Here is a 21,869-nt window from a genome sequence, read left to right as displayed (position 1 = left end):
TATATACATGTATACATATATATACATATATATATATACATATATATATATACATATATATATACATATATATACACACACACATATATATATATATATATATATATATATATACATACACACACATAGATATAGTACGGTACTAAACGCTAAACGTCCTGTACGTGATGTGACGAGGTCACAGATCAAGCAGAGAGCACAGCACGCAGTGTTGATGTGAATGCACAATAAATATGCCAGTCGGAGGCTAAAAAGAGAATCATGCCATTCTACTTATTCTCCACCACGCAGCGATTAGCTTCAAGTGTCAGTTTTGGAGGGGCAATTATTGGTTGATAAAATTAATTGACAATGGAACAAATGAAAATAATAGTTAGTTGCACTTACTGTTGTCATGCTGTTGCCAAACTCCTGATAGTTGAGGAGCTTGGTGTCTGGCAGGGTGTCAAAGGGAGAAAGATTGCTGCTGACATCATCCTCCACACATTCTAACATCTGAGTCAGTGCAGAGAGCAAGGTATCGCTCTCTTCCTCTGCTTGCCTTGTGTCCTGTAACAAAACGAGTAAAAAAATCAATTTTGTCCCACTCATTCTCAGCCAGTGCGTATGAACACAAACACAAGCCCATTACTCAGAGCTTCTGCCAGTCCTGGCTTGAACTCTGACCTCTGATGAAACGGCGGAATCCTCAAAAATTGCCAAAATGGAGTGTTCCACACAGGACTGCGTGTCCATGTCCTCTCCACAATTGTCACCCCGAGATGGGCCAATCTGCACAGATATGGACAAAAATATGAATGTAGCAAACTGAACACACTTGAAATAAAGCTGTCATGTTATACACTAGCAATGATTCAAACACAACTAAGTGGGGTGTACATATACTGATGTCTCTGTCTTTAAAAGACTATCCTGACTGAATACCCTGTAGTGTGGGATGTGTTGTAATTTTTTTCCTTTCTGGTAAACACTCGAGGCCCAACAATCAAACAATGTTAAACCTGTTCAATATTTCTAAATCGCAAATTCTTACAGTATGTCAACGCCAAGTTCGGACTGTGTGATGTCATATGAAATTGAACAATAGCGACTTAGGAAGTGACCTGAAGCTTGCATTGTTGCCGGACAGAAATAGAGGAGCAACTGGCTGTGTTGAGTGTTCGGAGAACGTGTCTCCAAAACGTTTCACCACAATAAAAACTTCAAGGAGAAGAGTTTGAACATAAAGATAAGCCAACAGTTAGCCAACTTCTATTATTTCTTCTTCTTCTGGGTTATTTCATCAGCTGACATGCAACTAATATGTGCATTTCTGACACCCACTGGACAGGATTGTGGCGCATTTTATGGCAGAAATCTAAACTCCGGTTTTATTCATGTATTTGATCAGCTGTTAAGTGATGTTGCCTGTAGAAGCAGTCTTTCTTGCATGGAGCACAACTTTTCTCTCTGTATTACTGTCTTTACTCTTGAGTTTGTCTCAGTCTCATTGCATTCATTTCATCAGCACGTACGGTTTACGGGTTTTCACAGCTCCTTTCCAATTTTGTACAATGCTTCCTTTATTACGCTTTCTTCTTCATTGTATTTTCCATCATTCTTGATGCCATTCAGCACCGTGCAACCACTCACACGTCAGTCTTCTCTGCACTACGACAGACATATAGTTTGGGGAGGGTGTTGTACATCTCCAGAACACTATACACTATAAAAGCAGTCGAGTGAGTGCCCGCCTAGTTGCAGTTCACTATTCACAGTTTTTGTGTGAAACGTATCCTCAGCTATTTGCTCAAAAACTCACCTAATTGTGTTTTTGTGCTCTCTGTTTTTTGTGCTCTCAAAATTAAAACATCACTAAGTATTTTTAAGGGTAATGTTGTAAAATTAGTTTGAAATTATATTATGTTTTGGGATCATAGCCTGTAGTATATTATGGTTTAAACTATCAATATAAGCAATTATCAACATTTTGAAGGGGGTGTCAATAACTTGCAATTTTTCCTCCCCACCACTCGCAGAAGGGCTCGGTCCCTATTGATAAATGTATGTAACGCATGTAAAAGCAACGTGACTGAGGAACAAGGAAGAGGCCGTTGATAAAAACAAAAACAGATTGCAAATAATATTTTCCAATTGATGCCATCACCATTTTACAACCTTGGGTCCCTTTGGAAACATTCTGGGAAAAATCGGCTCAACAGATCCGGAAGAGTTTCTTCTTCTTCGTTTTTGTTACATCACGTTTGAACAGGGCTAAAAATTAAACTTTATGGTCAAAACTATTGCTAAAGATAATTAGTATTATAAAGGTTTCTACGTACAAGTGTATATATAAAGGTACACATTGAGACACGACGCATTAAAGTGAAAGGGGGTCAAAATTAAACATATACACATTGTCAAAAATGACATCAAATGTCTTTTGAGACCAGCCAATCTCTTGTGTTAAAAGACGAACGGCAACACTGAGTCGAATGAAGAATGCAGCCGGTAAATCTTGTACTTCGCTTTCAACACTCCATTCCTTCTTTCAGTAACAGGAGAAACGACTGGAATACCCTAAGTGTTAATTGTAGACGTCAGATATGAGTTTCCGTGCTTTTGAAGGCCAAGAAGCGTGGTCGAGGTCCAGCTAACACTTGCTGGCTAGCCTCCTTCCACCATGCCGCCAAGCACGTCGAAGGCACGTGTCGCCATGCGCGCATGTGCCGGGCAAACACCCACCACCACGACGCCGAAAAGTCTCCGTTGTCCTATTTGAATGTCATTGTACCTTAACCGGTGCGAGCGGTACCTGGCAAGGGCTTCCGGTGCTCAAAAAGTCCACGTTGCCGGCATTTAAATCCCCGTCTATGGTTCTCCACTGCGCCGCCATCTTGCTGCTCCACATGGTCCACTCGTTGGCAGGACACGTGGTCACCGGCAGCGCGCGAGCAGAGCGGCTGACTTGGGACCAGTGTGCCTCTCACAGAAAACCCGGAGAACGCTAGCAATCTGATCCTAGGTCGGTGATGTATTATTATCTCTTTTACACTCATAAGTACGAAACGTTATTTCTTTCAAATTATGTCGACGCGACGTGATAACGTATGTTAGTAGTTGGTAGACTTGCATCTTGGTTAGCAACGTTAACTTCACCATTAGCTTCTAATACATGTTGTTTTGATTGCACCAAATCGACATCTACCGTTCAATTGACGATATCACAGTTTCAGTACATGTATTTCCAATCTGGGGTGCCAAACTCGTTTTCGTTTGCGGGCCACATTCACTCCAATATGAACTCAAGTGGATCGGACCAGTATATTCGTGGCTTAATAAGCTATAAATGAGAACTATTCAAAAATTGTCAATTTTTCTGGGAGCAAATAATTACAAGTATATTCGGAAAATAGTCACAGTTATTATTATCTCGTTGCAAATCAGATGAGCAATCTGAAATGCCTTAACAAAAACGATTGCAATTTCAACAGTGCGTATTATGATTTTATTTTCATTTAGACGTGGTGCAACTTACAGATCAAAGTGGATCTATATACTGATATGTACAGTTTATAGTGGTGACATTGCATGAAAACAAAAAGTTTCCACGAAACCATCCTTTTTTTGAACCGAAGCTGTTAACTGACATTTTTCAATATTTAATGTCTTAAAATTTTTTTACAGGAGGTATTTATTTTTACAGAATTGTAGTGCAAAGGTGACACAGCATTTTTTCATTAAGTAGCCTTATTTTGCACCTAAGATAATGCATCTTTTAGCCTTCACAAGTGCATCGATATCAGCAGCCAATTTCAGAATGTCATTTAAGTCAGTGTACACCCTGAACTGGTCGCCAGCCAATCACAGGGCACATATAAACAAATAATCATTTGCACTCACATTCACAAGTACAGGCGATTTAGCGTCTCCAATCAACCTACCACACATGTTTTTGGGATATGGGAGGAAACCGGATTAGCCGGAGAAAACGGGCACAGGGAGAACATGCAAACTCCACACAGGCGAGGCCGGATTTGAACCCGGATCCTCAGAACTGTGAGGCAGATGTGCTAATAAATTGGCGACCGTGCCGCCGTCAATCGATTAATTTGTTTAAAATCAGATTAATCACACTTGAATTTTGATTAATCACGTTTAATCACAAGCGTCAAATATAGCACACATAGTTCCATATTTTGCTTTGTGGCAGTATTTTAAACTTTAAGAGTTTAGCACTGCACTATATGCAAATTACCTTTTTTTTTTTTTTTCAAAAGTTCCATTGTGTTGACTTTTAAAGCAAACTTTGCCGATGAGCACACCAGTCTGTCTCCTCACTTATCTTTGCACTGCTGTAAGCATTGACCTGACCCTGAACCTGCATCGCATTTCAGATATCCATCCCCAGTTAAGGTATAGAAGCGTGTGTGTTCAAAATAAATTGAGTGATTAATCTGAGTTAATGCATGATAATGCAAGAATTTTTTGGATGATTAATCATGAGTTAACGCTTTAACAGCCCTAAACAATTATATATATTAATATTATTATATTATTAATTATATAAGTATATTATGTATCTGCTTGCACAATGTGTGTTTGTGACCAGAACAATTGAAAGCTACTTGCACAGACTTAAATTGAAGTTCAGCAGGCCGTTCATAATGCTGCTGTGGACGCCGAAGGGTGCGCCATTTGCGGCCACAGCAGTGTGATGGACTAGAGTCCCCCTGGAGGATTTCCCCCCCCCCCCCCCCCCCCTCCTTTTCCTCGCGTTCTGACATCGCCCAACAAATCAGGACAACTGAGGTGGTGGAAAAACAGTTTTAAGATATAGCTCAACAATTCAGGACTGTATTGTTCTCAGCCTTTGCACGTTTTCAGCACTTCAAACATATTTAATGTATTTAGAAACCAAACACAAAAAATGACTTTAGTTGCTCTCTAACATTCTTAATGTCTGTTCATAGATGAATGTGAGTGTTAATTCTTGGTTGCCTGTTTGTGTCCAGCGATTGGCAGGCGACCAGCTCAGGTTGTAGCCCACTTCTCCCTCAAAGCCAGCTGGGACAGCCTCACCTGCAACCCAAATTAGTATAAGCGGTATAGAAAATGGATGGATTAAAATCCATATTTTAGTCAGAGAAAGATGAGATGGTTTATTTTGCTCTTAGTCCCTCTTGCTGTGAATAGTAAACAGTCCATTCGTAAGAGCAAGGCAGAATAAGTACATGTTCTGTGGACCTTTTTTTTTTTTGCTATGTCGTTCCTAGACTTCTTAATAATTCTTAATAACGCAATGCGTGTATTTTAACCAAAATGTTGCTATCTGGAAGACCCAACATATTCAACATGTTGTAGAAGTGTTCTTTTCAGGAATGTGGCAAGCACGACACCTCATGTCATTGTCATTGCATGAATATACTGCTCATTGAGTTGGACAAAAGATTTGAATAACCTGAATACAGTACGTACACTTAAATTTATGAGGAAATAAAACAATAGAAGCAGGTCATGGGTGGTATACTGTAGGTGAGACAAATCAGCAATAAAACACAATACCCATGGGCAAAGTTTTTTCAATCATAAAGCTCCAAAGAAAAATTTAGAATTATCCCCTCTAACATGACAATATATCTTTGCCAATGAACGATACAGTGCATTGCCATTCAGGAACGCTCTACAGTACAGTACTTCTAATATGAGGTGCTTCTTAGTTTCCCCACTGGATGGTAGTACTGTGCATATCACCTTACGTTCTGCCGGCAGCGCTCTCTATTACCTCTCAAAAGTTGTGGATTTGTTCATGAGCTGATTGTCCTGTAGCCAACTATCCACAGAAAATACAAATCAGATAGTGAATAGATTGTTTAACGAATCGAGGTTCATTTGCTCTTTATTCTTGTGCGGTTGTCTTGTGTTATCTCCCTGTTTTTCATAGAGGACGATGCATGTGTCTGGCCTGTTATCTCTTGCATACCAGCAAGGGGGTGACCTTTCTTCTGAATGTCATGCCGGTTTACAGAGTCAATGTCTGTGGAAGATTAATAGGAAATGAAATATAGTCACATGAACCACTTGTAAAACCTTGTGTACACGCTTCCTCATACTGTGTACTGATGGAGAGCTTGTTGTATTCTAGTCATTACTTCACCATGGAATTCAAGATTTCATTGCTGTTTGTGACATTCCACGTACCTAGAGCCAGCTTCTGTAGCAGGGGATCGGATCGCCAAGGTCCCTGCCTTCGGCCACCGCCCAGCTCACACTGCACCCGACCCCTATGGCCCCTCCCACAGGTGGTGAGCCCATGGGAAGGGCAAGCAACCGAAATGAGTTTCCTCTGCAGGGTGTCCGGGCTCTCCCTTAGAGATAGGGTGAGAAGCTCGGTCTTCCGGGAGGATCTCAGAGTATAGCCGCTGCTCCTCCACATCGACAGGAGCCAGATGAGGTGGCTGGGGCATCTGATTCGGATGCCTCCCTGACACCTCCCCGGTGAAGTGTTACGGGCACGTCCCACCGGAAGGAGACCCCGGGGACAACCCAGGAGAGAGGGAAGTCTGGGCGTCACTGCTAAAGTCTGGGCGTCCCTGCTAAAGTCTGGGCATCCCTGCTAAAGCTACTGCCTCCACGACCCGACCTCTGATAAGCGGTAGAAAATGGATGGTTGCATGGATGGATTGCTGTTTGTTGAGAATAACAGAAAAACTACATAACATAACAATCTTATTTAAATATGTCAAGCATTGGCGAGGTCAGCCCTATTTTGGGTGGGCTCAAGCCTTGCCTTAGCCCACTCTATGAATTTGTCCATCCATCCATTTTCTTTACCGCTTATCCCCACTAGGGTCGCGGGCATGATGGAGCCTATCCCAGCTATCTTTGGGCGAGAGGCGTGGTACACTCTGAACTGGCCGCCAGCCAATTGCAGGGCACATTAACAACCATTCGCACCCACATTCATACCCAGGGACAATTTTGAGTCTTCAATCAACCTACCAAGCATGTTTTTTGGGAAGTGGGAGGAAACTGGAGTACCCGGAGAAAACCCACGTAGGCACGGGGCGAACATGCAAACTCCAACCAGGCTGGGCTGAGATTTGAACCCCGGTTCTCAGAACTGCGAGGCAGACGTGCTAATCAGTCGTCTACCGTGCCGCCTTTATGTCCTCAAAAAAAATATTTCATTTATTTATTTTAGAAAAACATTTATGTGGAGATAGCGCATGCCTTGACATTGACAAAAAAGTAGACCGGTTGAGAAATGAGCAAGTTATGACTTAATTTCAATGTCCATGCATTTGAAGGGAACATGGCCGCCACGCAGGCACATTAGCTAGCCGGGCTGCGACAGCGCGCTGGCGTATAATCTTCATATCTTTGGTTAGAACCGCTATACACATTCCCAGCCGTGTTAATGCTAATGGCCAGGTAATGCTTGGTTTACAACCCTGATGCAATCTATGAAATGACAGTTGACCACACGGCGATGCTTCAATGCCTCCTCCTGTATGTTATGTGTCGGCACTGACTCGGCAGGGGCTAATGAGAGAATTAGGCACTTAGAGCTATCGCTAGCTAATTGAATAGCAAAGAGTTTTTGCCCTGTGTATCTAATACGCTATTAAATGTCTCTGTGAAGTATCTTATGCCAAGATAGGGCGTGTTCATACGTGTGGTTTTTTAAAGTATGGTCTGCAAAAACTAAAAATCTTACCAATAATATTTTATTTCTAGTCAAAACTAATTAAAATTAGATGCATCACACAAAAAATAAATAAATAAAATAAAATAATAAAATTGCCAGTGGAGTAAAAAAAACCATACTTCCCTGGCGAACTTTTTGTCTACTTATTTCAAGTAGAAATGAGATTGAAACAAGTGAAAATTGTCTAAAAACAAGGTGATGAGTCTTATTTTTTTAAGATGTTGAGTTTTTGCGGTGCGGGTGTTTATTTTCAGTAAAAAAAAATAAATACAAAAAAAACGCTGGCGGTATCAGGTCGCTTTCATTGCCATTGCATACATTTCATGAAGTCTCGGTGCCCTTTGCACAATGATCATTGCACCGGACTATTGCTCTGGTTAATTATTTAAACTTCTCTCATTGCTAGAGAACTCTGCATCTTTTTGGAGAATTGCCAAAAATAAAAAATAAAATTGTACCGGCATTACCAGATTATTAGCAACCTTTAATTGCTCAGTGACTGTTATTGTCTTTATGTCTCCAAAGTATTCTCTGTCAATTGACTGTCTGTTGTCGTACAAGAGCGGCTCCAACTACCGGAGACAAATTCCTTGTGTGTTTTTGACATACATGGCAAAATAAAGATGATTCTGATTCAGATAACTACATGTGCTAAATCTAATTAAATGCTAGTTTACGACAGGACCCCTAATGAAACACAGTTTACAAATGTCTGCTTTTCAATCGCTGGACATACGCTATTTTTTAAAAAGAAGTCAGCCAGGTGCAGGCGAGAAACAAAAAAAAAATATATATTATTGTATGATAAAGAGTTTGTCTTTGTTTCTTTTTTTTGTAGTTTTTATACTGTATATACTACATTTCCAACAGAAATTACTCAAATCAAAAGGTGACCTTAGAAACAAATTATTTCTTTTTTTAATAGCGCTAGAGACTAGCCAAAATGTTTTTAATATTCCTTTCCTCTAAGATGAACTACTCATTGTAGTCATACTGTTACAAAAGGTTTGTGATTTTCTGTCAATAAACCAGACATTTATAATGTATTGAATAAATAGATGAATAGATACATTATTATTAATATTTTTATTATGCATCCACCAAATGGTCTTTTTCAAGGTCTAAAAAGTTCAATCAAATTTCAGAAGGGTACTTTCCAAAATTAGGTCATGGGCTCAGCCCCCCAAAATACTTGACCTAGACTCGCCCCTGACGTAAAGTAAGCAGCCATTCAAATTTGGTGCAGATCCAGATTTAAAAATGTATTTATTTTTGTATTCCCCCCCCCCCCTTATGTTTAAATGAATACTGTTGAAAACTTAATGACCGAATTCAGGCATATGCAGAAGGTCTTTGGAAGTGTATCATTTTTTTGGGGTATGTTTTTGTTTTGTTTACTATTGTTTTGTCATTTAAACCCCTACATTCTTCTGCTACTGTTACTCCTCCAGCTCTGAGATCACACGCAATACCTCCCCGCGCACACACACACATACGCCACACGTCTTGAAAAACATTACTGTCTGAAATGGGGGCAAAGCCGCCGTCAATCTCCTGCGGGTGCAGTATGAGTATGTTTAGGAGTGTGTGGAGACTTGTGTTGAGGAGGGGGAATTTTGTGTAAGTGGGTCACCTTACTGCAGCATTCAACACCAAACATCCACATCAACGCATACACCCACAGTCACATAGTCGTCCCACTGGGACCTGTGTTTTTGATCGCCAATAAAATACACACTCACAAATGGACACTTTCCCAAAGAGTTACAGCTTTGGGAACAAGCAAAATGGATAAAAGCCTATTTCACATCATGTTTCTCAACTCCTCACTCTTGACCTCGAAGGACTACCTCTGAGCTTGTTTGAAGAACCTGTGAGGTCTTTTGAGTCATGTTGCCGCCTGTGTTACACTCCCTCTGTATCTTCTGTTCAGTATGTTTTTTTCTCCCCTCGATTACTTCATGAAATACAGTATATGTGTGTGCACTTCAGTGACCTGCAAAAGCACTCTGATCTTTAACTTAACACCTTCTCTGCGGGGAGAGCAGGATACACAAGCATTATTTTGTGCAGGAGTTGTGCCTCTGCTGTCCTCATTGGACTCTTTGCTTCAAGTCTCTTTGCTTTCATAGCGGAGAAGAGGAATGCCCTCCCGCATGGCGCAGAGAACATCTGTTGAAAACAACTGAAAGGGGCTTGGTTAATAGGGAAAGAAAGAATAAGAAATGATGCAGACAGAAATGGTGAAAAGACTGGAGGGGATTGTGTCTACGGAACAACAGAAGAGACAGATCCACTCCTGCAAGAATTGGGTTCACAGGTGCACACAAACACAGCATGGTGACAGAAGCCTGATGAGTCAAAAGAAACAAGATGCACATTTTAGATTACATAAGAGTGCAGTATCAGTGCACCCTTAAACTGAATGTACATTTGTAAAACACAACATGCAAAAGCACAAGGACAAAAATAAAAGCCATAATCTCACTTCACAGACTTTTGAAGTCTTTCTGTAACTGAAATGATATAACAGTACATATGTTAGCAGGTTTGTTTGGCAACTGTTTCGCTTCTCTTCTCTTCTCTTCTCCTTTGTCATTGTATTCTCTGTAGTCCTTTTTTCCTCCCTCTTGCTTTCTGCTTACTTTGTCTTTTACACTTTCAGTGGCATCATTACGGGTGCTTTGACTGTTCATCAGCAAATTTTAGGATGTGGTTTGATGCGTTTGTATATAAGTAATGTTGGTAGAGCAGCTGCTCTCGGTCTGGTACATAAGATTCTATGAACTTGTCAAAAGTGTTTTGGGAAGTGTTTTTTACTGGCAAATGTTTGTGTATGTGGTCTGAGAAGCTGATCATGCTTGTGCTATCCTTTTTCTGCCACATTGCCATGGCGACAGTGCCCTCCTGGGGTAATGGGGGACGAGTGTGCTAGAGCTATTTATTCTCCCTCCCTCACCCTTGCATTTCCTCCGTCTCTCGCTCACTGCATCTCTGCCCTCTCCCTCCTGTAACCTCTCTGTCTTTCCCCTCTCCATCTCCCTCCTTCCTGTGCTCTTTCTTCCCCTCTCTGATTGGCTTAACACTCCCCTCCACAAAACGAGATACTGCCTAATGAGACTAGGGTGAGGATGAGAGTGAGGGAGACAAAGAGCAAGTGTCTTAAAAAAAGAAAAAGCATGGGGGAGGTGATCTATGCAGACTTACATTCTTTTTTTGCATGTAAAGCGAAAACCTGTTTCAACACAACTCTGTGATACCATTTTGGAAGCAAACAGTGGACAATGATGATAATGCTGCCTAGATATGTGACCTCCTTTCTTGACGTGTGGAGTATGCACTCACAGGTCACATCATTAGGTACACGTGCACAATCTACTGTTGTCCAATGCAAAAGCTGTGTAAAAAATTTTCCTCTATGATGATAATGCTCTGCATAAAATACAAATGTATTTCTCATATTTGGCCTACCTTATTTGCGATTGAGAGAGGAAAATTCATGGAAATATTTCTAAGTAGTACAATCCCACTACAACCACAATAATGAACACATACAAAAAAGGACAAACTCCGACTGCAACGTACAATCAAAACTGCTGAAAAGATTGTCGGTACCCCACTACCCACCCTTGAGGACTTGCATGCTGAACTAAGACAAGAGCATGCAAAATCCTCTTGCTCCCTCCACATGCTGGACACCAGCTTTTCCAGCTCCTTCCCTCAGGTAAGCACTACCGAACAATACAAACTAAAACTAGCAGACATTCCAACAGCTTATTCCCTCTTGCCATTAACTTCTTAAACAGTTAACTTACAATTCCATTGCAACATGCTGCCAATTTTTTGGTCTTGAGTTTGTTGTCACATTTCTGTCGGGCCAATTCTATATTTCTCGTGCACTCACTGTAGTAGTCTCGCCACGCTGCACTATTTGCATATCTGTTGTTGACCAATACTGGCCACTCATGTGCCTGAATAGGATCTGCACCATTTGCACAATCGACTGAGTAGTATCTGAAACATTTGCAAAATCGACATTGACCCAGATTATCGCACTACTAGTCACTTTAAACTGCATACATTTCTTGAAGTCTCGGCGCCCTTTGCACAATGGTCATTGCGCTGGACTATTGCTATATTAGTCATTCAAACTGCTCTCATTGCTAGAGCACTCTGCATCTTTTTGCACAATTATCACAAAAAAAATAATAATAATTGTACCGGCATTACCAGATTACTAGCAACCTTTTATTGCTCAGTGACTGTTTTTCTCAATGTCTTTATGTCTCAAAAGCATTCTCTGTCAATTGACTGTCTGTTGTCGAACTGGAGCGGCTCCAACTACTGGAGGCAAATTCCTTGTGTGTTTTTGACATACTTGGCAAAATAAAGATGATTCTGATTCTGATAAACAGCTCTCTAACTTCCAAATACTCACAGCTGGGTATTTAAGGTGTATGTGTGCATTTTAATGTTTGTGTGTGTATGTGTGTGTGTGTGTTTTGTTCGTGTGTGCATGCACACGTGTTTGTGTGTGTGTCTTTGTATGTCACCTGTTTCTTTTTTGGGGGGATTATAATTGTCCACCTTACTTTTGTTGCCATTTTACTGCGTTGGTTAAGAAAAGTTTGATGCAGTAGAAAGCGCTTTTCTCACCCATCAATCATCTCTCAACTAATCATAACTTGGAAGCAGGCATGTGCAGACATCGACCCCAAGTGGTGCTCAAGCCCCTGCCCTTTTGCACGGGAGGAAAAAAAGTGCCCTTTTTGCTACAGCCCATTTTTTTTATTCATTCATATCTTTCAAAAGATTAAAAATGACCCTGTCTGTCATCAGTTCTACCCAAAGTGTTTTGATATTTGACGGGCATTTATATGAGTCATTGGTTGAATTGTAGATATACTCCCACTTTAATTTATTTGAGGTTAATGAGAGGCACTTTAAATGGTGGCAGGTGTATGCAGACCCCATTTTGAATGTTTGAATATGATTCCTTAAATCTGAACACAGCCACATCCCCATGTAAGAGGGTGTGTGGACATGTGCAGCCACATTATCTCAGTTATTTTTACTTCCCCTCTAAAAAAAAAAAGTGATACATGTCTTAGGTTAGGGCGGCACGTGGATGACTGGTTAGCACAGCTAGGAGGATCCGGGTTCAAATCCGGCCTCGCCTGTGTGGAGTTTGCATTTTCTCCCCGTGCCTGCGTGGTTTTTCTCCCGGTACTGCGATTTCCTCCCACATCCCAAAAACATGCATGGTAGGTTAATTGAAGACTCTAAGTTGCCCGTAGGTGTGAATGTGAGTGCGAATGGTTGTTTGTCTATACTGTATGTGCTCTGTGATTGGCTGGCGACCAGTTCAGGGTTTACCCCGCCTCTTGTCCTGAGTCGGCTGGGATAGGCTCCAGGTTGCCCGCGACCCTAGTGAGGATATGCGCTATGGAAAATGGATGGATGGATGTTATATGTTAACTAATTGTTGCAAATAATGTTAAAATGATTTATCTTGGTCTCATTTTTCTATACCACAAAAACCTGACATTTGAACAGGGGTGACCTTTTGTATCCACTATAGTTTCCCAATACTTCCTTTGTTAGCCTGCTCAAAAAATGTCTGTGCACATGCCTGCTTGGAAGTAATCAGTTGTGTTCTAATTTTGTTTGTCTCCTTTATATAACTCTGATAATTCAAAAATATAGAGGAGAATTTGTAAAGCACTGACTTTGTGTCCTATAATTAACTGGTTCAACAGTTCTGTACTTCTGACACATGCAAACCTGACAGCTATATCAGGGGGAGAGAAATGCCATAGTGATAGGAGACAGATTATAGACAGTGGGAGGGAAAGGGAGAACAAAAAAGCAATAAGGGAAAAGAGAGCCAGCGAGTGAGGGAGATAAATGGCAGTGTAAGAGAGAAAAAAGATGAGTGAAGTGAGAGAGCAACACTGTGTGACATACTGCAGACAGAAAGACTAACAGAGCGAGAAAGAGAGATGACTGAGAGGGAGCGAGAGAAAGGAGAGAGCTGAGGCACGTCAATCGCCCCCACCTCCCTGATCCTCCCCCTTTTTGCCTCCCCAGCTACCCTCCCTGCCGTGTAGCAGACCTTTGCTAGATGGTAACAAGCCACTCAGACGGCTGCAGTACACGTACACAAACACACGCGCATGCACACTTGGACGCCACTAGATTCCCTGAAGATCATGTAATCATACATGTGTGCATGCACTTTCCTATGTGTGTGTGTGTGTGTGTCATTGGAACAGCACACTCTCTACAAGGGGGGAAAGGACTCACATCACACGGTTGTTTTCGCTCAAATCTTTCAGGTCACTTTGACACAAACACACACACTACACACACGTGCGCACTATATACACACCCCATATAAACACATACACGCTATGGCACACGGCCTCATTTCCCTCCCGTTCTCTCTCTCTCTCTCTCTCTCTCTCTCTCTCCTCCCACCTGAGCTGTAATTTGCAGGGCTGATGAGGGCAGAGCAGAGGCAGGACTGAATTCTGCTTACTCTATATAACATTCACACACTCACACACACATCCACAGTGCTTTCTTACTACTGAGAGAATCTGATCCTTTGTGTCCTTGTGTGTGTGTGTGTGTGTGTGTGTGTGTGCGTGTGTGTGTGTGTGTGTGTGTGCGCATGCGTGCGTGTGTGTGGTCCGTTCGTGCGTGTGTGCAAGCTCTCTTTTTAACCTCTTCTCATCTGTCTCTGTTGCTTTTTTGTCACTCTCTCTCGTCCTCCCTCTCCACTCTCCCTCAATCTCTCTCTGCTCCCCGGCTGTGTGTCTTTGCGTCCGTGTGTCTGTGTGTGTATGTTCGAGTGCGTGTGTGTGCATGTGTGTGTGTGTGTGTGTGCGTGTGAACCGTAGGGAAAACAGACGCTCATGTGAGCAGCAGCAGTGACTGGTGAGAGACAGGAAAGAGGAGAGGAAGAGAGCAGGGATAACACCGCCAACACCATCATTCTCATCGGATTCCCACCAGACATGTGAGAAGATGTCGGTGGGCGGCTGCGCGTGTCCCGGTAAGTAGCCACCGTGGCCATGCTTGCCGTTGATGACGGCTACAACGGCCACCGCTGCCATTGCTCTGACTTTTCCTCATCATTTGTTGATGTATTTTGAGTTGGTGAGTGCAGCTCCTGCCGTGGCGTGACTGAGGCACAGAGAAACAGGGGCCCTGGGCTCACTTTGCAAAGGCTCATGGGATATTGCCTTCTGTGCTGGTGTGAGAGGAGGGAAAGAATACAAACTTATCTGTTTCTTTTTCACTTTTAATTTCAATAATTTTTTGCAGTATGTTATTAGAGTTGAGAGATTGATCGTGAATCGATGTTTGCGACATATACGCGCGCGCACACACACACACACACACACACACATACTCATACACACAGCTGTTGCTATGGTACCGCTAATATTCCTTCATTGTGCCTCGGCCTGATGTTGTTGCAGATAACAACCATTTCTGAGTGAGTTCTTCTGAGGTTAGCATAAATGAAGTCTTGTAAACATGTACTGTCCTGTAGAGTTGATGGAATGCAAAAAGAAAGCTGAATGTGTTGTTGGAGGTCAAAGGTCACTGATTGCAAGATTGGCACTCCTTAGTTAAATAAAGACGGCAGCATTTCTATCATTTTAAGATGTATGAACAACAGGATTAGATCACGACGATGACTCTCATCCATATGCCAACAACCTCAGTATCACTTTAGATGTGTGGCCTCCAGCTGCTCCTCAGCCTAAACCAGCCTGAACAGGTCTTTTCATTTTGGGGGAGCAACTAGCATAGTAAAATGCTGTAATTCTGTTAAGATGGTATACAGTATAGAGCTGTAGAAAAGGGGCCTTTTGATTCACATTTATAGTGAGAAACAATCATGTTTGTTGAGTTCTTTATCTGGAGTTATGTATATGGCAATACTATACTATACTTTGTGAGCAAAATTCGAATTTCTGTTTTGAATGTTTTGTGGTGAAAAAGTGGCCTGGTCTGAACAATCAATCAACTCTCTGGTGTGTAGTACTTTTCGAAATGGCTTTCAGGTGTCCATCCCTTTTATACCCAAAATTCCTTTCTTCCTGAGGTCATGAAAGAGGTCAGTACATGAATACCTGATGGTGTAGAGACGTTGCGACACATGAATACTGGTGTTTGTATGTCGTTTAACCATGCATCTAAGTTTCGTGCCGTCTTTGTTTTAGCCTAAAACAATGTGAGAATACAAACTATTGCTTGTTACCTATTTTAATAGGTTTTATATTTAATTAACAGCTACTTGGTACCTGGGAGTTCAGTCACAGACATCAACTTGATGGAAGGAGTATCCGTCATATTAAAGTACCATATTGGAAAGTGTGTGATTTGTCCATTGTCTTTGAAGCCTCCCTGCAGGCTACATATGGTTGTATTTGGGTTTAGAGAGCCTGACAGCAAGCAGATAACTCCTCTCATTTTTATTGACTCTAATCACATATGGTAGGACAGAAAAAAAGGAATCAAGGTCTCAAAATAAACCCTATGCTGGTGTGCCTTGGGCAATATATTATTAAGTGTTAGCACGATTTATGTCCCAATCCTCATAGCATGCGTAGACATGAAATATAATCCCATATCTGAAAATGTATTACTATATATTACTTGTACTGTCATGCAATATTCAGCTGCGGGGGAGTGGAAGTCTGTGTTTTCAGTCTATTGGATAGTGTAGTAGTATCACCCTGACATGGCCTCGCCTCTCCCCTCATGACTAACAGACCAGAGTGATTAAAATGGTCAGGAGACTGAGACGTGGCCAGCCACAAACTTTAATCATGAGAAGGATCGAAACACTAAATACACTAACAAATTGCTGAAGAAAAAACACAGCAACACAGCTGCCAGTATTTTAGTCTTATTTTACAGGACAGTTTGTTACAGTGTACTGTCATGTTTGGTGGTTTGGAAACTACAGTATTTAACTGGAAAGTTACTCTAAGTGCAGCCACTTTAGAGCGGGCAGCCAAGTTCAGAGACAATACTTTATCATCCTAATGGATCAACAAATAGCCAAGCATTGTTGGGGATAGATGTAGAAATGTGGATTCTGCCTGTGTGATTAAGCCTCTGTGTGATTAAACCTGCACGTGTTCCCAATCTCTAGGCCCTGTACTACACAAGGCAAATAGTGCTACCACTTCAGCTGTTAAATAAGCTTGCACAGTCCAGGCTGGAGCTCTTGTTTAGAATGGGTCCTTAGCTATCTTGCGGTCAGATTGCATACTTAATCAACATGGTCATGGAAATTTCCAAAATGACGTACTGTATGACTGGACTGCCCTGTGGCGAGCCCCCACTTTTGCTATCATTTTTCTTTCTCCCTCCAATGTCTCAAATCATTTCTTTCTAGTACCTCCTATTATCTGCTTGATGTACTTTATTTCTATTCACATGGCAATTTATTAGTTATACACACTCAAAGTAATCCAGTGATTGTAAATAACAAAACAAAACAAAAAAAACACCTTTTTATTTTATTCCATCATTTTCCATACCGCTTATCCTCACTAGGGTCGCGGGCATGCTGGAGCCTATTCCAGCTATCTTTGGGCGAGAGGCGGTGTACACCCTGAACTGGTTGCCAGCCATTCACACCTACGGGCAATTTAGAGTTTTCAATTAACCTACCATGCATGTTTCTGGGATGTGGGAGGAAACCGGAGTACTCTGAGAAAACCCATGCAGGCAGGACATGCAAACTCCACACAGGCGAGGCCGGGTTTGAACCCGGGTCCTCAGAACTATGAGGCAGATGTGCTAACTAGTCGCCCACCGTGCCGTGTTTGATTTGAGCTCATCTGTAATTCTCATTAGGGATGTGAGCAATAGTTTCACGTCAAGAATTTTGTCTATTGTGTAGAATTGAGCGGTGAGGACGGGCAGCACAGTGATCGAGTGGGTAGCATGTCTGCCTCGCAGTTCCGAGGGTCAGGCTTTGACTCGACGGTGTAGACGGCCTTCGCCCGAAGTCAGCTGGGATAGGCTCCAGGTACCCATGACCCAGAACAGGATATAAGCGATATAGAAAATGGATGAAAGGACAAATGTTTTTTTTATTCAGTAGCATGGTGTAATCGTGGTTAGCATGTCTGCGTCACAGTTAGGTGATTCAGGTTTCGATTCTCCGCTCTGGCCTTCCTCTGTGGAGTTTGAATTTAATCCTCTTGGTTGTGTAGGTTTTCGCCAGGTACTCCAGCTTACTCACACATTTCAAAAACATGCATGTTTAGTTAATTGAAGACTCTAAATTGTCCTTTGTGTAAATGTGAGTGTGAATGGTTGTTTGACGATATGTGTTTAGCAATTAGCAGGTGACCAATCCAGGTTGTATCCCGCCTTCCGCCAAAGTCCGGTGGGATAGGCTCCAGCTCACTCGGACCCTACTAAGGACAATCACTATAGAAAATGGATGGAAGATGGGTGAGGCAAAATGGAGTGCACTACTACAGTTGATTTAGTTTGGGGTCCAGAGATGAACAACAAAATGACAGCACCTATGAGCTACATCCACGCAGACCTTCCAGTATATGGCAACATTCTGCTCAATACAACACACAGGCATCAAAACAGGAGTTCAGAATATTCTGATAGATTCACACATCCCACTAAAATAATAATTGATTTATTCATCCATCCATCCATTTGAATTAATTAATTGCTTGTCCTCATGTTGTAAGTAATCTGGAGTGAGAGACGGGGTACACCCTGGACTGGTCACATGCCATTCACAGGGCCATTTGACTAATTAATTGTGAATTTTACTCACAGTCAATCAAGGACTTTAGTCAAATGACCATCCCTAATTTATATGAAACACTACCACTTAGGGAGGACAGCAAAGCTCGATGAATGGTGGTTCGTTTCACCAAACCAGATGCCACGTTAACCATGACAGAAATGATAAAACAACAGTCGTCCAATTGTTGGTCCCCTCTCTGTCTCCCCTTCTGTCTTGTTTACATTCCAGTGCCATGTTCAATAGCAAAGGGTCCTCCCCTCCTTCTTGTGTGGGCTCAGCGTTTGTGCTCATGTGTGTGCGTGCTTGTAGATGTACACACAGCATGTGTCCCAGCATGTGGATGACATCAACACTAGAGCAGAATGTGTGGATGTGGTCCAAGCTGTGATAAGAGAAAGAGAGAATATGTTATTGTTTCTGAACTCGAAACTCGAACATGCTCCGGTAATTACATTAAACGACCTCACCCCACCCCCCACCTGACAGTTGTAGTCTCACCCATTTCTTTTTCAACTTTATGTATCCCCCCCACCTTTCAAATGTACACTTACTTCCTACTCCCCTTTTCTTTTTGACGCTCCTGATTGCTAGCGTATGTTGCCTGGCTTGTTGGCAAGATGAGGGGAGAGGGTAAGGAGGGAGAGAGACAGAGAGAGTGAAGGGGTGGAGGGACTGTGCCCTCTCATGCAGGGAGTCACATGGTGTCCCTGATTGGAGGAAAATGAGTAAAGACTGCAGCCTGGCTGAAATGACAAGAGACAAAAAGGCACAAAGGCTTAGCTGTTTGGAAACGGGTTGCACAACAAGAGAGCCTGAAGAGGAGGGAGGGGGGATTATGAAGGGAAAAAAAGAAAGAGAGAGTAGAAAGGTTTGATTTGTGAAAGGAAGAGTTAGAAGGAGGGCTGAGATACAGTCAGAGAGAACAGGAGAGGTTGACAGAGGAGGGAGAAGTAAGAGGGATGAGGAGCAAATGGGAGATGAAGGCTGCAGGATTGCATGAGGAGTGGGGAGTGAGTCAGGGAGGGAGGTTGAGACTGGGAGAAATCAGACTGTTTCTTGTTTTCTGCAAGGCTGAGCGCTGACGTGATTGGCTGGAGGGGGCTGGGTGGTAGAAGGTGGGGGGCAGACCTGACTCGGAGATCAGAGACAGACAAAATGGCTCCCAAAGAACAGAGAATGCAGCATCAGGCCACTATCACATCCCCTCACACAGCTGTCAGCTGACTCGAGTCTCCGACACACATGCGTGTGCGCTCGCACACACACACACACACACACATACACTCCCAAAGGCTATAAGCCACCTGCTAGTGTGAGGGGAGAATAATGACAATGATGGATAACAAGGATGATCATTGAGTTAGTATACAACACTGGCTTCTTTTCTCCTTTGCTTGAATTAAAATATAGTTGTTGCCGTACACCCACCCACCACACCATGATGAAAATGACATGTCTCAAATATTATGCTTTTACAACTATATTAATGTTCATTTTTGATTGACACTGTAGTGCATCTTACTGACAACCAGTTACTTCTAATATTTTCAATGTCATTTAACTGAGGTAACTAAAACATTACCAGTACCACAGCTCTCATTATAATTCAGTCAAGTTCTACACCTCTACAAACCACAACCAGTGCCAACCATAGTAATGAACATATTAATGTCATACCTCTGACAGTGTCAATCAACATTGAAAATTATTATTTTTGTAAAACTTTGTTGAATATTTTGTATTGGATATCATTATATTGTGCAGGTGGTCGTAATGAAGTGGTGGGTCAGTGTAATTAGTCCATCACAACCATAACATTACTGTTGGCATGCAATAACATGTGACACACATGCCATTTACCTTGTTGTGGTCGTATGTTGGCGTTCACCTGAAATCCGGAGCATGAGTTCGAGAGAGACTATTCGTTGGGTTGGAACACTTGTCATTGAAATAAAAAGTTAAAAAAGAAAAAGAAAGGAAGTTGGAACACACTTGTATAGTGCAGCCACACGAGGGCGCTGCTACCAAAGAGCAGACAGAGACTGTTGCTCTGCCTCTGATAGTGTCACAGCCAACATGGGCTTCCCTGTCGAGATGTAAGGATGTCCTAAAAGGCAGAGAACACTGGATTGATCCCCAGTCATTCACAGGGGATAATCATATGGAGAGACAACCGATCTCAGGCAGCCAAACTCAGTGTCTGCTTTCTCTCTTCTTAAAATTCACTTTTACTGTATGGCATTCTCTAATTATCCCAAGATAAGTCCACCTGTACTGTGGAATAAAACATTATCTATCCATCCACTTTCTATACTGCTTATCCTGTTCGGGGTCACAGGGAGTAGGAGCCTATCCTACCTGACTTTGGGAGAAAGGTGGACTGCACCCTGGATTAGTCTCCAGTCAATCACAGGACACATACTGTAGAGACAATGAATAAAGTACCCTCCTGCATAATTCAAGGTACTGTATTTAAGCACAGTGTTGCCCAAAACAAAGAAAGTAAAATGTATACTTAATGCACAAAAGCTAAACTCAGAATAATCATTTTGGATGAGTCAGCTGACTTCAGATGAGTGCAGAAAAGTGTGTTTTTAAGGGAGGGCAAATGGCATGGTTGTTATCAGAACTGAGGCAGACGTTCAATTTCCTGTTGACTAGTGAGTGGAAGTGCCCCCTCCTCACCCTCCAGTGCCTCTGAGCTGACAGTCTGGACACTGGAGATATCGCAGAGAGGGAGAAGCATGAATACAAGACAGAGTGTAAGAGTTTGAGCAGTGTATCGCAATCAACGTGACTTTATGGGTGACAAAATGGCCATGTTACAGCTAGACACTGAGGGAGGTAAGATGACCTTTTCCTTGTGGCCTCACGCACAGCTGATTCAGCAGCACATGACTGAGGAACGTTCAAGCCAGAATGCTTTTGCTGTGACTTCTCTCAGCTCTGGTTCATTCTCATCTGCTTTTTCTCCACTGTTTGTGCTTTGAAGAAATTGGATTAAAGAGAGAGGTCAACTTCACTCACCGCACATCAGGGAGTTTAATCAGTGATGATGTGCCCCCTTTAATCAATTATGAAAATATTTTAAAAAGGATTGAGCAACAAACACTTTAAGTAGGCTCCATACTAGGAAAATGGAAGCCCTCTCTTTTCTTATGTGCATTTTAAAAATGATTTTTGTGATTCGAATCACATGTTTGCGTTACCACTTGTTGCTGGAAATAAATTCAAAGGACTCAATTACACTTGCACCTTAAGCAAAAGAAAACAATTATTGTATGCCAGCCATGGCAGCTAGGTTGTGTGAATGGCAAACTAGGGGCTCATGCGACTGAGAGAGTCTTCAAGAACTGCAGATCAAAT

General features: G+C 42.1%; 2 protein-coding genes across 6 annotated transcripts in view; one reads left to right on the top strand and one right to left on the bottom strand.

Annotated features, from left to right (window-relative positions):
- The window catches only part of LOC133476450 (uncharacterized), a 38,470-nt gene extending 35,520 nt beyond the window's left edge, over positions 1–2,950 (bottom strand). For 2 of the 5 annotated variants that reach the window (XM_061769835.1, XM_061769836.1), the window contains exons 1-3: positions 2,774–2,905; positions 667–771; positions 388–549 (exon numbers count right to left, since the gene is read on the bottom strand). In XM_061769835.1, coding sequence (XP_061625819.1) covers positions 388–549; positions 667–771; positions 2,774–2,890 — 384 coding nt within the window. In that variant the 5' untranslated portion in view covers positions 2,891–2,905. Of the gene's footprint in view, positions 1–387; positions 550–666; positions 772–2,773 lie in introns of all 5 variants that reach the window. The other 3 variants (XM_061769837.1, XM_061769839.1, XM_061769838.1) reach the window with 3 other exon arrangements.
- An 18,273-nt stretch (positions 2,951–21,223) lies between these two features.
- The window catches only part of ldb1b (LIM-domain binding 1b), a 28,084-nt gene continuing 27,438 nt past the window's right edge, over positions 21,224–21,869 (top strand). The window contains exon 1 of the mRNA XM_061769833.1: positions 21,224–21,347. Coding sequence (XP_061625817.1) covers positions 21,305–21,347 — 43 coding nt within the window. The 5' untranslated portion in view covers positions 21,224–21,304. The remainder of the gene's footprint in view (positions 21,348–21,869) is intronic.

Source organism: Phyllopteryx taeniolatus, chromosome 4, assembly GCF_024500385.1.
Source record: "Phyllopteryx taeniolatus isolate TA_2022b chromosome 4, UOR_Ptae_1.2, whole genome shotgun sequence".
NCBI lineage: Eukaryota > Metazoa > Chordata > Actinopteri > Syngnathiformes > Syngnathidae > Phyllopteryx > Phyllopteryx taeniolatus.
This window is presented reverse-complemented; position numbering and strand designations above follow the sequence as displayed.